General features: G+C 37.7%; 1 protein-coding gene across 1 annotated transcript in view; it reads left to right on the forward strand.

The window, feature by feature from the left end:
- Nucleotides 1-15,878, forward strand: part of LOC119557648 (chitin deacetylase 1) — an 81,251-nt gene that overhangs the window by 44,105 nt on the left and 21,268 nt on the right. The window contains exon 6 of the mRNA XM_037870499.1: nucleotides 12,717-12,936. Coding sequence (XP_037726427.1) covers nucleotides 12,717-12,936 — 220 coding nt within the window. The remainder of the gene's footprint in view (nucleotides 1-12,716; nucleotides 12,937-15,878) is intronic.

Consider the following 15,878-nt stretch of genomic DNA (forward strand, 5'->3'; position numbering starts at 1 on the left):
TTATTCTAAGCCAACACATCTGCATTGAAATACATTCTATGAAAAACTAAATAAAAAGGATGTTAGGTGTGCCAAGGGATTTTCGGTTAATTTTTTTTATTGTTATTCATGTTTGTTCGTTTGACTGAATATTCCATTAACTGGTTGAGTTCATTGGTATCGAAATCAAATCCATTAACTGCTTTGTGTATGGCAATGCAAAAGCATTTCCTTGCTGCATATTCAATGCCGTCATATGCCCAATCCCAATTGCTTTCTGCCACATATCGATTAAGTGGCATTTATAATAGAATCAATTAAACACAGGATCCAGCCGCAAGTCCAACTTCGCCAAGACATTGTGACAGATTCAAGTTGCTCACTTCCATCTTCTAAACGCACTTCGGGAAATTGTAGTGGCCTAAGTAATTAGTGATATAGGGTATTGCATTTTCAATTTTAATTACATGGCAAACACTGTTAAACATATTTCTAAGGTTTCTAAAATAATATACATTGTCAAATAAGTGTTATTGGGTTTTAGGTATCTATAACTTTTCGATGTTTCGACGTTGAATGCTAAATTTCTAAAGCTATTCTGTGCAAGCCTTACCTGTTGTCTCAGTGTATAGATATATTTGGGTAAAGGCAAATAATTGCCTTTCGTGCGTCTGAGTCGATGTGCCCTTTGATATTGCATTTCGCCAATTGTTTGCCATCGTTCGACCTCACCAACCACACGCACATGCGGAAGGTACATGCTGTTGAGAGCCGTTGGCCATTACCAAAAGTGAACTTTGACACGCGTAATCAACACCTTGGTATTCGATGTAGGGATAGCCGAAATCTGCTTAGCATCCTGGTGCCACCGAAGCAATTTTTGTGTCCTGGCTTACCATACACACATTTTCGTCAAAAGTTCGCTTTTCATTTTCATTCTGGTCCCGTTTCAGCGACTTAATATTAATAACATCGAGTGGCGGTTGTTTATCCAACGCCTAACCCAGCTGCCGTGCTCACTTACAGCCCCAACCTCGACGGTGACCATATTGTGTCAAGGCGCTAGAGAATCAAAGTGGGGCAAATACGTGGCGGTTATATTCGATTTTAAAGCTTAGATCGCTTTGTACATTTTTATCTCTTGCTTTGCAGAACTTCAATCTTAAAGTGGTTCAAAGGTGTTTTAAAGTTCCTTTCCTAATGATTTTGTGACAGCTCTTTTTTAAGATTTTGATTGTGGGCAGAGCTTTGCCTGTGCTTTGCTCTTCACTTAATTCGATGACAATAAAATGCGAATTTATTTTAAAAAAACATTTAATATTCGAAAAAGTTACTCGAAAATTGTAATGCGTATTACTTACACTTTAAAAATATTTATGAATTTAACTTTCCTCGTTAGCTAATGTTTTTTAAAAACACCGAGGCTCCTATTTCTGTAATGTAAAATCTATTCGTTACCACTCCAACCCACTGTGACAAACTCTATATTTTTTTAAGTGGCGTAATTTGCACCTTGACTTTCCCTGCTGCTGGAGAAATTTTCTATGCCTAGCGGCGGGCGGTTTTGCCTGACTTTGATGCTAATGTTGACGTGGCCCTGCGCATGATGCCAGAAGCAAAAACATCTACAGCAATACGAAAAAGTCTAGAAACAACAAAAAAGCAACACAAGAAACAACAGCGAGCCCGACATCTTTAGCTTTAAACTTTCTAAATGACCTGAACAACTTCTGAGCAGCTGTCTGGCGAGGTTTACAAGTTTTAAGTTGCCATTAAAAAGGCAGCGTAAAACTCAATCGGGGGGAAGTTCGAGGGGGGCTTTAATTTGCTTCAACTGTGGCTATTTTGTTTAAACCATGGGCGCATCGCGACAATCCGTAGTGCTGGCTTTTAATTAAAGAAAGGGAACCGTCAATGTTTCAGCATTTCAACTGTGTCATTAGACGGCATCAGTGAGGTGAAAATTGAAAGTAAGAATGGAAGATATCTGTAAAGTAGCTGACCGAAATAAGGATATATAAGGAGGTGCATAGTTAACAACTGGCAAATGATGAAGGGGAACATCATTTGTTGACTATTCTTGATGCATAGATCCTTTCAACAAAGAGAATACGAAGATAAAAAAACACCTCTTCACAATGTAAGGGGTCGTGACGATCGCTCCATCGATATACAAAAGTGATATAACATTTTGTCTCAAAAAATGGTTGTTCATTCGACTTAATAAATACACTTTATAAAATGTTAGTTGTTTAGAAACTATAAGCCTGTCAAATCTACCTTTTTTTGGATATTGGAACAATCGTTTTCTATATCGAGCTCGAACTACACTTATAAAGTCCCCAAGACCCTAACCCAAAAAGGATTCTTACCAACCCGCAAACAAAGGGACAACAGTTCTAATTTTGATAAGTCCCCCAAAATCTTGTTTTTGGAATAACTTTTCAACGGAGCATCAGATTTCAACAAATAATGTCATTCGATATATAAAGTGTATATATTCTCGATCAGGATCACTAGCCGAGTAGATCTTGAAATATCCGTCTGTCCGTATGAACGCTTAGCTCTCGAAAACTATAAAAGCTAGGGAGTGGGAATTAACCTGACAGATTCTGTCAATACGCTTTTACACGCCAAATACCTTTTGAGTCGGACCATTCGGATGGAACAAATGTGTGTTTCCTTTTTTTTCATCTTTGATCTTATGATTGCGAATAGGCTCGTCAATATCGTGTCCCTATCCCTCTTTCAGGGCAATAAGGCATTCAAAGATCGTTAAATTTGGTTACCTTTTATTAATAACAATTAAAATCCATTTTAGGAGCTCCAATTAATCTTATTTCCATGGCCTCCATGCATTTGTACGCCCTGCCCATGAGATTTCCGGCAAATGCAATGATGTGGGCATCCAAGTTCCCATCTTTCCTTCCTTTAGCCATTCCACCGCCCTCTTTGGACCCCTGTTCTTTGGTCCTGGCAATTGGTTTAGATCACTGAGCTGTGCAACGAACGTTCTCTCTCCGTGTTTGCAATTTGGCAGGAAAATATCCGTAACGTTAATATGTAGATGCTGTTCGCTGGCTAATGGTTTCTGTATCGGTGTGTGTTCGTCTGTGGGTGACATGTCCGTGTGTGTGTGTGCGGTCGCTTTTCCTGTTTTTCTTACTGCAAATTGTTGATGAGGGGGCCGCTTGTTGTTGTTCTTGTTATTGCCGGCATTGTTGTTTGTTGTCAGCATTGCTGTTGTTGTCGACAATGATGATGAGCCTTGGACAAACTCCTGGAACGTTTCGGTTAAGGCCTTGGAATCGGGTACAGGAAGAATCCTGGTCAGGAGTTTTGACTCTCGCACCCAGTGCTGTCCAGTTAATGCTACGAAGAGTAGCAGGGATTAATTTAAAATTTCTGAATCGAAGAGGAAGTCAAAGTCTTGTCTTATATTTTTCGCCCTATGTATGTTTAGGACTCAACAACAAAATGAATTACCTGACACTACACCTATATGAAGACTTCAAAAATTGTATATGTATCAAAGTGTAATGCCAATCTAATTTAAGAGTATATTTCTGGCTAATTTCTGGCTAGTCGAACTCATTTATTTGTTCGCCTTTTTTATTACACTTCTAATTGATTTATAGTTATAAGGAAATGCTAATCTTTTTCATATTAGTGCACAAAGAAAATAAAATACCAAAACTGGTCGCTGGAACATATTAATAGGGTACTTTTCCTACCGGATTGATATGCACAGTGTGCATTGCAAACTTATCAAATTTGTAACAAAACGATGATATTTTTAATACTAGTATGGTATTTTTATACCCGTTACTCGTGGAGTAAAAGGGTATACTATATTCGTCGGAAAGTGTGTAACAGGTAAAAGGAAGCGTTTCTGTCCCCATTAAGTATATATATTCTTGATCAGGATCACTAGCCGAGTCGTTCTAGCCATGTCAATCTGTTCGTATAAACGCTGAGATCTCAGAAACTATAAGAGCTATAGTGTTGGGACTGGGCATGCAGATTCTTGGGCTTCCTGCGCAGCTCAAGTTTGTTTCAGCAGGTTGCCTACTTACGCCTACTTAAACGCCCATAACGCAAAAACCCTTCTAGCGCTCACATTTTTTAATATTGTGTACAAATTTAGTTTTAATATATTTGAGAGTTTGTTCTTATTATCAATACAGAAGTTAATATATTCGAAATAGACAAACATCAAGTAAATACAATTGAATTTGAGATACTAAGCATTTGCAAAATCAATTAAAGAGCGCGAAATGTTCCAATTTAATATAACAACTTTTCGTCGAATGTAAGAGTGACCGCGGCAATTCAGTCAAAAACTATTTTGAACACCATACTAAATACCAGAAATACGCAAGAAATATTAAGGCATACTTTTTTCTCGAAGACTTTTTGATGTTACGATTGATATGAAAAACAAATCAAATTGATACGAATTCATATCAATATGATACAAATTCATGACAACATGATACGAGTTCATATCAATATGATACGGATTCTTATCAACACTTGTAATTGATATGATTTTGTACCATATTGATTTGAATTCGTATCCATTTCGTATAATAAAAGTGATATGTGAAAATTGAGGAGACAATATTAAACGAGTATTGTTCCTTTTTTTTCTATGTGTGGGTAAATTTAAAAGTATTATTATGTAATATAAATAAGAAAATGTTTAACATTTTTCTCTACTAAATTCCATTAAGAATTATTTAATTGTTCTTTAAGATCGCTATTTTTTGTATTCCTTATACCTTAAATGAAAATGCTGGTAAAAAATAACGGAATTGGTGCAAAAAAATAGCTAGATGGGCAAAACGACTCGGACAATGTGGCAGACTGCATCCGATGAGATTCCAACGAACGACGATAAAGATGATGATGATGATGACTATGTCGTTGATGTGAAATAAAGATAACGACAACGTTGACAATGACTATGACAACAACCCAATGACACTTTAACAGCTCTTGCAGGTGCCTTCCCGAGCGAGTGTGTGGGTGTGTGTGTAGCTGTCCATCCGCACACATGTGCACGTGTCTGTCCGTGTACTTTATTCGACTCTAAAGCTGTTGGGGTATATTAACTTTCGGGCCAGATTTTCTGGGGCTTGTAGATGGGCGTGGGCCGGCACTAGGGAAGAGCTGGCAAAAAATGATCCCCTGATAAGAGTATAAGATATTTAAAAATATATATTTTTATATATATATTAGGTCACAACTTGAGGAAAAACACACAGGGCTTGCCTTGGTAAATAATAAGACGGAGTGGTATCTGAAACTAAGCATCATTTTTACTTAACGTTTCTTTGAGTTCCCCGTGGAAAATAATTAATACAATAATTTGATTGCCTTAAATAAAGGCTCCGAAAACCCAAAAGTAAAACTGGACTGACTAAGGCTGAGTATCGGTTAATTCCCTTTTCCGTTTCAAAGTTTTGTTGATAAAGGCACACAGGGACATCTGCATCTTTGTGTATATGCAAAGTGCACTCCATGTGCACTAGACCTTGCTCCACTCTGCTGCTTTTTCCTTTTTTTCACCATCGTGCAGTAGTACCTCGATAACTTTCTTTGCAACATTTTTGTGTTAATTGTACTAATTTAACATTTCATTTTGTCTCTTTATAAGGTTTATTTTGTAAAAACTAATTACACTAGCCTACACGAAAAAAGTTGACGTCGATCTCGCTAATGAGTCCAAATTAGTAAGCTAGGGATAAAGCGGTAGTCGAGTGCCTCGATTATCAGATACCCACTACTCAGCTAAAGGAAGTGTGAGCGAGCTACGCAAGAGGTTTCCGATGGATTTTGATAGACCATACAAAATCCCATTAACACTTTTGCTTGATTTTTTAAAGTGTGGGCGACAGACGACGGACATGGCTAGATCGAGTCGGGTAATGATATGTGTACCTAATAGGATCGGAAGCCCTTCTTTTTGTCCGTTACATACATACTTTCCAACGAATACTCCACAAGTAACGGCTATAAAAATGTGTACATATGTGTGTTGCCTTAAGCTTCGATATAATTGTATATAACTACATAATTTTGTCAATCATTTCCTTATTTCTAGAGATTCCTGTGCTAAATTTGTTCAGGGATTTCGTGTGTGCTTGTGTGCCGGTATGGAACTTTCCATTTTTCCCCATGTATTTGGCTGTCTGTTTTTATTAGTTCGCTCTTGTAATCACTAAGGCCACCCACTAGCTATACCCATTTTCTACCCTGGTTTTTCAACTGTTATTGCTTAACTGGTGTTGATAATAACGATGATCACGGAAGAAGGAAGAAGAGAAAGGAAAGGAAGTCAGCAAGCCAGCCATAAATTTTTCCATGTGAGCAGAGTCGCCCCCATTTTTACAGATTTTCCCTTTCTGCATTTAGCATTCTGCTTTCTTTTTCTTAGTTTTCTGTTTGGCTTTGTCTGTTTTTACTCTCTTTTTTCTTTGGTAATTTTTTTTATGAGTGTGTAGAGCGCTGTCGAAGAGCTTTATTGAAATCGTGGCGAAAGGGGAGATCTTATTGTTTTTATGCCTTTACCGAAGTCAGGCTAGCTCGTTAGCCATGGTCGTGACACACACTCATGCTTAACATGTGCACCCCACACATGCACAAGATGTTCGCCATGCAAATGAAGTTAGTTTTTGGTGCTGGGCGTAGGAAAAACAACAGAAATCTAATTCCTATGAAAAAATTTCCATGGACCAAGAAGCAATGGCCAAGGGAACCTGTAGATTTGGCTTTTAAAAGCACATTAAAAGAAATTGCTTGAGTTTGAGACGGGCCCAGATTGAAGAAAAATACGTGTGTGCCGGAAAATTCAGCTGCACGGGTGGGTTTAATAGTATTCCGAGCTTGACCCTAGACTATTTTAAAAATGGAATATTAGGCATTATAACACAGAAATCATTTTAAATTGAGGTGACGATTGATCGCTAAGTACGTTAGCAATTTTTGGCGCTGATGAGCCTTCGGTCGGTCCAAGGTAAAAAATGTGTGTGATTTTCAGACACACCTAATAAGATATCTACATTGTCGAGTGCCAGCGGACGTACATTTAAAATCTATTTCGTGGTTACTTTCTATGTAGTCATGTAAAGAGCCAAAAATGTAATTTGAGGTCATGTTATTCGTTTGCTAACGACTCCGTGAAAAAAATTTAAAATGATTTGAAAAAAAGGTCGCACTTGCCTGGCTTAAATAATAAATCAATTGGTGTTCAAAAATTCTATACCCGTAGAGTAAATAGGTATATTTTAATCGTTGAAGAGTATGCGACAGTTAGAAGAATGCGCTTCCGAACCTATTAAGTATAAATATCCTTAATCAGGAACGATGTTTATGTTGCGTACATAAAAAACAAAACCCGCGGGTTCAAATCATGAATATTTAGGTAAAATCATGAATGCGTCATTGAAAAGACCTTGCCAGAAATGGGAGTAACACCGGCTCTTAAATTATCAACACCGTTCGTGAAAGCATCTATGTAGGTCTGCTGTCCCGATTGTCCGTACTTTAATAATTCGTTCGGTGGTTCAGCGTCTAGACCAACCTCCTTCGACACATGGTAGCACAGGTTCGAATCCGAGAGAAGACGATTGTTGCAATTTTTTTATATTTTCATGTTTTCAAGTTAAGCCCGAAATGGTTTAAAGCTGTCCCCACTCGTTCGGAACCCAACTCAAATTTTATGAGCGAGTGTTCATGAATTGTCAACAAACAGACTTATGCACTTTTTGACCCCGTTTGGGCTTGAATTGTGAATGTTCCGAATTTTTTTCTGAGTGTAATATTGAGTGCTTTTGGCGTTAAACCAAAACAAAACTAAAATCAATTTACTCATGCTATCCCCATCCTAGATTATTTATTTAAATTTAAATCGATTTGACAAATCCCTCAATTCAATTACAATTTTTCTCCTCCTATCTTTGGCTTCAGATTTTCCTGAGACTTTCCCGCCGCCCTCCCACACCAGAAAATGTGTGCGTAGTCTTACAATTTCTAATCGTCCAGATTACATGTGTTTCTACCTTTTTAAATGCAAATTGAACTTGTTAGCTGACGCAAAATTCGGGCAAAGGGCTGGGGGGAGGGGCCATTTAAGTTTTTCCTAGTTAGAAAATGTTACAGGCGATGACACCTTTGTACCCTCGCTGGGAGTATAATAATTTCAGGCAGAAGTTTGCAACGCAGTGAAGGAGACGTATCTGACCCCGTAAGGTACAATATTCTTGATCAGCATTACTAGACGAGTCGATCTAGCCATGTCCGCCCGCTAGTCCGTATGTCCGTTTCTACGCAAACTAGTCTATCAGTTTTAAAGCTTTCGGGATGAAAGTCGGAACGAGCCGGATAGGAAAACTACATACATCCTGTAGCTTCCTAAGGAATAATACAAAAAATATATTAAAAAGAAATGTAAAACAAGAAAGGATGCTGGCTTCGGCAAGCCGAAGTTTCTATACCCTTGAGTGTCGTTCCCGTGGGAGCATTGTACATATGTATAGAGCTTTCCGATTTTTGGAAAACTTAAAACTAATTACATAAATTTCAAAATAATGTTCCATTTCAATGTGCTACCGTATTTGTTTACCGGAAACGAAATATAACGACCGTTCCTATGGCAGCTATATGATAAGCTCTCCCGATTTTTTTTTAATTATATTCGAAATTCTGAAATATTAAAAGAATGATTTAGCCAAGAGTAGAAGTTAATATGTGAAATAACACCAGGGACGCTAAAGATATATGTATATATATAAGTGCCCAAAGTATGCGAAAATAGCGAGCCAAGCCAACAATAATTACGTTGAGCATTTATCATCACAACTGATCCAAATGTTAATTGCTTTGATCTCTTCCACGAGTCGTTTCACGCGTGCGTGCGATTTTCTTTCAATTGTGTTTGTAAATGCGTGGCCACAAGACAGTTTTGAGCACCCCTGGCATAAACAATGGCTGCCGTTTCTATTCGGCCGCTCTCGACAAGGCCAAAGGGAAATTCATCAAATGTTACTGAATGTGATGCATTTCCACCACAGACTTGGTCCCCTTGAAGGACCACCCCACTCCCACCCCAGCCCAGCCACTTAGCCTTGTTTGTCAGTTTTTCTTTGTAGCGTCATTTGACTATTTTTGCCTTGCCTCGGTGGTTCTGTTAATTGCTGCTGACATTTGTCACCTCCACCTCGTTGTCCACCTCCTTTTTGGCCTTCTGTTACCACTTCTCATATGCCGTTATCTGAAGCCCTTGCACTATAGGCGGGATCACCAAATTTTGTGGCCAAAACCCATTCATCAAATGTTGTTGAAATTAAGATCTGATGACGTCAATGTGCAAGGATAACATCACTCTTCAATGTTGCGTTACAGAATTTAAAGCAAAGACGCGAAGTGTTAGAAAGTCGGCTTTGAAAATACAAAAACATTTAAAATGTGTACAAGAGCTGTTTAAAATAATATTAATGAAATATGTTTAATGCTCAGAGTGGTCTTAATAGTTATATTGTGTTGTGTTGAAGGAATTTAAATTTTTGTTCATATTAATGCTATCTTCAGGTAATCACTTTGTTTTAAGTTTAACCCTTAAGTCATCAAGCTAAAACTCACGAATTTTTGGGTGGAAAATTTAAGTTACGATGAAATCTATTAAAAATGACAAAAATTTATTTTTGTCATTGTCATATAAATTTTTTAAAAGATCAAATTTGTTAGGATTTTTAAAACATATGAAAAAAATATATTTAAGAATTATATTACTCGAAGAGTATGCTTGCTCAAAAAATAAATCTCCCTAGTTTATTTAATTCATTTTTCCCTATGATCTGTTGCCACTCGAAGTGGTCATGCAGCCTATAGTGCATTGGAGATCAGTTTTGAGAGGGTGTGCATAATTTGTGAAGTGTCAAGGTTTCCATGAAATGTTCGCAAATAATTTATTTTACTGGGTAACTGACAAATATTTGTTATACGTAAATTCAAATTAAAATTATATATTATTTGTTGCTGTTCCTACAATTAATTTGCTGTCAAAAAATTTGTTAGCATGCAACTACAACAGTTTTTGAAAAAGGAATTTTGTCCCGCTGGAAAACAACTAAAAAGTTAAGTTTTTAAAATTTTAAAAGAAATTATGAAAAGTTGTCGATTTGGTTGTCACACTATCCGTCGATCATTCCTCGCGTCGCCATCGACAACCCTTTTTGTGTCACATTGCTGGCAACACTGTTTGTCAGAATGCTTGGCCTTATTCGGGTTTCGTTTCGTCTCCGGGCTTTTTTTTACATATTTTCCTCCGTTTTCCGCATTTGGCCTTGGCTTCAAGTGCTGTTGCCCCTCCGCCTGCTTCCAGTTCTTCGTCCAGCTGTTTGTCTAACAATTGAAATGTCATGCAATAAATCTACCCCACACATACGCACCAAAGGATGCGCCCACGCACACATACACATCCTAAGGCCCAGGCTTTTCAACAACTTTTCACATTTCCACATTTTTGCATGAACTTTTTGACGATGTCAGATAGTTTTATGCCCGTGCGCTATTGTTTGGAAGTGCAGCAGGGGCCAGGATGGAGGGGTCGGTGGGACGATAAATTAAGGGAGTAGATACAGGCCCCCTATGCAATGGGCGTGGCTGCGATGCCTACGGCGCATCAAGTGCGTCATCAGTACTACTACTACCACATAAGAAAATGTTGCTTAAATATTTAAAAATAGTTCGAATGGTTTTACTAATTTAACATTATTTTCGAAAAATTAAAAATATCGCTTAAAGCTACCGGAAATAACTAAAAGTATATCGCATTATATACTTTTATTTTAAGGCTAAAAAATATCACAATTATCTACAAATTTATTATTCTTAAATAAGTTAATTTTTTTTTGTGCACAAGCAACAACAACCAAAACTCATGGCATTCATTATAATTTTTACTTCTCGTTTTCGTTTCTCAATGGGCACAAGGGGTTGGTTGGGCCTGTTTGGCCCAAAAGTTTGACTTTAGGGCGTAATTTTATTGCAAACTATTTTCAGACACACACATACACATAGAGCGAATGAGAAGGGCTCTGCTAGTGAAATGTTTAATAAATATATACACTCGAGCAACATTCTTGCTTTTTGTTGCTGCTGTTGCATGAATCGAGTTAGCAGAGGCAAGAAGGAGAGCTAACAGAAAATGAAAAGACAATGCAAAAACAGCTGAATACATTCATAATTTTATTTCATTTTTTTATATTATTTTGGTCCGCCGCTCTGTGCTTTTCCTTACTATTTGTGCTTTTCAAGCAGCACGGAAAACTATGCATTATTCGTTAGCTGCTTCGCCATGCCAACCCACTTTTGAAACCTTCTTTTTGGCACCCTTTGGGTAAATAAATTTCACACATATATTTTGGTCTTTAGCAATTGGTGATGCACACTTTTGAAAGCTTTTGGTGGTACGAATTTTCTGTTTTTGAAAGATTTGAGTACAAAATAATTTCTAATTTATTCGGTTCTTATTTATTATTAATAATAACAGAAAAAATTAATAAAATAAAATATTATCTGGAAGATAACACTACTACTACTACTATATAACAACATAATTCGAGCTAAAACTGAAATTAAATCTAATAATGTCGAGACACATTTGTTTCTGTCCATTTATGTATTGCTAGAGCATTTTTTATTCGAAGAAGACTTATCCATCATCTCCTGAAAATGTTCTCTCCCATTCCATTTTTGTTTGGCTGTTTGAAAATTGTTCTAATTGCCAAAAGCCAGTAGTGTGAGAGATTCTGTGTTCATCTTCGTCAGTCAGATTCGAATGTTCACTTGTTCAGATGTGTGTGTGCTGTCCATTCTATTAAACCAACAAGTGTGAAAATGATTTGCTAGCACTTGGAGATAAAAAGACTATTCGAACTGGTTATTTCGGAGTTTATATTGAAAAAAGGAAACTTTTCATAATTTCTGACGCCAATTAGGATGGTTTATTTTGTTATTTCGAAGCTAAATACAAATCAGACTTGCCTATGATAACAAAAATCATAGCTGCCTAGCTTACTTCCTATTATTAAGTTACTCCTTTGGAAAGTCCGGTCCTCATATAAACATTATCAACCCGCAAAGGTCCCGATTACAACCTGATAATGGTCAACTAATTATACCCGTTACTCGTAGAGGATAAGGGTATACTAATTTCGTCGAAAAGTGTGTAAGCGTTTCCGACCCCATAAAGTATAAATATTCTAGATCAGAATCACTAGCCGAGTCGAGCTAGCCATGTACGTCCGTCCGTCCGTCCGTCCGTATGAACGCTGAGATCTTGGAAACTATAAAAGCTAGAAAGTTGGGACTTGGCATGTAGATTCTTGAGCTTCTTGCGCAAGTTTAATTCAGCAGGGTGCCACGCCCACTCTAACGCCCATTTCGCTAAAACCTAACGTCTAGCACCCACAGTTTTGAATATTTATGGAAAATTTAAATGAGATTTTGTTTTAATTATCAATGTCCAACTACATGCCAAAAAGAGTTCAGTTTCATTAAAAAGTTTTAAACAATTATAGTGTACAATCTAGGAGACGGACACTTTTCTACTTGTATATCTCTATCTCCCTCGCACTCCCTGAGTGTATCTGATAGTCGATGGTATCGACTATAGCGATCTCTCTTGTTTTCATATTGACTCTTGATCTTTTCCCAATCCGCAATTGCAGCAACTACCAGCAGATCCAGCACCTGGGATACTATGGGCACGAAATCGGGACGGAGAGCATCTCTCAGCAGCAGGGACTGCAGGACAAGGGCTACGAGGAGTGGGTGGGCGAGATGATTGGCATGCGAGAAATCCTGCGACACTTCGCCAATGTGTCCGCCAATGATGTGGTCGGCATGCGAGCGCCTTTCCTCAAGCCTGGCCGCAACACCCAATATAAGGTAAGTTGTATTTGTTATTGCAGGTGGATGGCAGTGGCAGCTGCTCTGCACAAAAGAAATGCAAACAATGAGAACTTCAATTGCCATGCAATCGTCAAGTGTGATATTTTGATTTAAGCCAGAGAGATGGACGGATTGTTTGGGGACGAATCGGATAAAAGGAGCTACATACACTTGCAGACCTAAATCGTTTTCAAGTGCTATTCGGTGAACCCGGGTTATCCAAAATCAAATGCAAAACTCAAATCTTTTTATACTCACTTAGTTTTTTTTAGTTAATTTATTCAATTATCTTGTCGCTGGACGACATAATTTGTAAAATTTTTGAAAGCAACGAAGTGTTTGGCTCTAAAATATTATATTTAAAACAAGGAAGAACGCTATAGTCTAGTGCCACGACTATCAGATACCCGTTACTCAGCTAAAGAGACCAAAGGGAGATGGATATATGCAAGCAGCAAAGCGAGATTGTAGTGCGCCACCGCGATCTCAATATACATGTGGGTTATGTGGGCGGCAGATAGATTGAAGCGATTCAGCTAAATTTTTTTACCATGAAAACTGTGGGCGTAACAGTTTTGGATGGCTTGTGGGCGTTAGGGTGGGCGTGGCATAAAAAAATCAGTCTTTAAGATGAAAATGCTTGCTGTGCCAATAATTAAGTTCATCATTGTATGTAAATTGATATTGAATAGAAAAATAATGTACATATGTTGGATTTATGTACATATTTATACATATGTAACTCGTAGAGGTAAATTGACCTCGTATTGGCATTAAATTAAAATTTAGTTTGGTAGAAAAACCGATGAGGCAATGACAACCAAGCCGTAACCTCAAGCCCCCCAAGCAAATACATATACATATGTGAACTTTGACTATAGCGAAGGTTTCTGGATGACAGGACTTGACAAGACGTGTCATGACATGACTGACATCAATGTCACAACACATTTACGTACAAAACGGTTCAAGAGCCCCATTATGCGACACCATTCCTTTCACCCCGAAATCTCGATCAGACTTTTTGGCACATTCACGCATTTTAAATTATATCTATGGTAAATCTTTTTATGCAAATAATGGGCCCAAGTAAAAGGGTGTGTGCGACATGACAGCGCGGGTCGATGTTGTATTCAACACGAATCTAAGTTAACATCGGCAAGCCGAAGCTTATATGTATGTATGTATACCCTTGGAGTTATTAGAAATAGTCATTGTTAGTTTCACTATTTTTAAATGATTAAGATGTTTAAAAAGCCACGTGCTCAGCCCCGCACTATGAAAAGTTCACAATCCACGAGGGGTAATTATTAGCATTTACTGAAATTTTGCACAAGGCGATTATACAATTTTTCTAATCTTCTATGTATATCTGCAATCTCAAAATTGTACAATTATAGAGTTGTTTAAAACAGGAACCATAACAGTTATACAAGACTTTGACCTTACAAAATTAAATTAAATTAAAATTTATTAATAAGTCGTAAAGTATGTTATTTTCTAACTTTTATAAAAAAGCCTGAAAATAGCAGTTATTTTCTGACTGAAAAATTACCGTAACTTTTATCCAATGACTTTTAATAATTACAAATTTATTCACTACTGTGGGCAAAAATATGGGTGAATTTGTTTGTAAAATAAAAAGCCTATATTTATTCTTCTAAATCAATTTCATAAAATAAAAGACACTTATGGCGTTTTTCCAATTCCGGAAACATGCTAAATAGTCCCTTTCCGGTGTAGCCATCAGCGACTTCTTCGATTCAGCATTTATCGTCTTAGTCGATTCCACGCGTTCACCCGAGTGGTCTCTTGAGTTTTGGGAATAGCCAGATGTCACACAGAGCCAAACCAGACGAATTCGGTGAATGTGAGCCGGTGCATTATCGTGATGCAAACACCAAGAGTAATTGTGGCCCATAATTCTGGTCCTATTGGACGAATTGGTTTACGCAAACGAAGCATAACGCCCAAATAATATTCCTTATTAACAGTTTGGCCGGGTGGAAGGAATGCATAGTGCACCACACCACGAAAATCTAAAAATTCTGTAATCATGACCTTGATTTCGGAATGACTTTGAAGTGCTCTTTTCGTTCTGGCCTCGCCTTTAGCTCGATATTTGCTTGATTGGTCGGCTGTTTCAGGGTCGTAATCATAAATCCAAGTATCACCTCCCGTAATCATGAATTTAAGCCAACATTTACGCGACTACGACTACGAAAAATGCACTCTGGTCGTTTGGTAAACACAAGCGTAAATCCAATACTGATAATGACATTGTCATTAAATTTGGCCCAGATATCATTAATAGTCCTGCCAACCAAGAAAAAAAAATAACCCGAATTCTTAGGCCCGCGAAGTTGAAATTTAAAATTCGCCTTACTTGTTGCACACAAGTACATGCTTTTTCAATAATTAATTAATTAATTACTATTAACTATTAGAAGGTTTCATTTTATTTTACTATTTACTATTTATTGGTTTCATATATTATTATATAAAGTAGGGGAGTGTAGGGTAAGGTGACGAACGATTCGTTTTTATACCCGTTACTCGTAGAGTAAAAGGGTATACTAGATTCGTCGGAAAGTATGTAACAGGCAGAAGGAAGCGTTTCCGACCCCATAAAGTATATATATTCTTGATCAGGATCACTAGCCGAGTCGATCTAGCCATGTCCGTCTGTCCGTCTGTCCGTCTGTCCGTCTGTCCGTCTGTCCGTCTGTCCGGATGAACGCTGAGATCTCGGAAACTATGAGAGCTAGGCTATTGAGATTTGGCGTGCAGATTCCTGAGCTTCTTACGCATCGCAAGTTTGTTTCAGTAGACTGCCACGCCCACTCTAACGCCCACAAACCGCCCAAAACTGTGGCTCCTACAGTTTTAATGTTAGATAGAAAATTTTAACTGAAATGTATTAGTCTTGTCCATACCTA

Source organism: Drosophila subpulchrella, chromosome X (assembly GCF_014743375.2).
Source record: "Drosophila subpulchrella strain 33 F10 #4 breed RU33 chromosome X, RU_Dsub_v1.1 Primary Assembly, whole genome shotgun sequence".
NCBI classification, from domain to species: domain Eukaryota; kingdom Metazoa; phylum Arthropoda; class Insecta; order Diptera; family Drosophilidae; genus Drosophila; species Drosophila subpulchrella.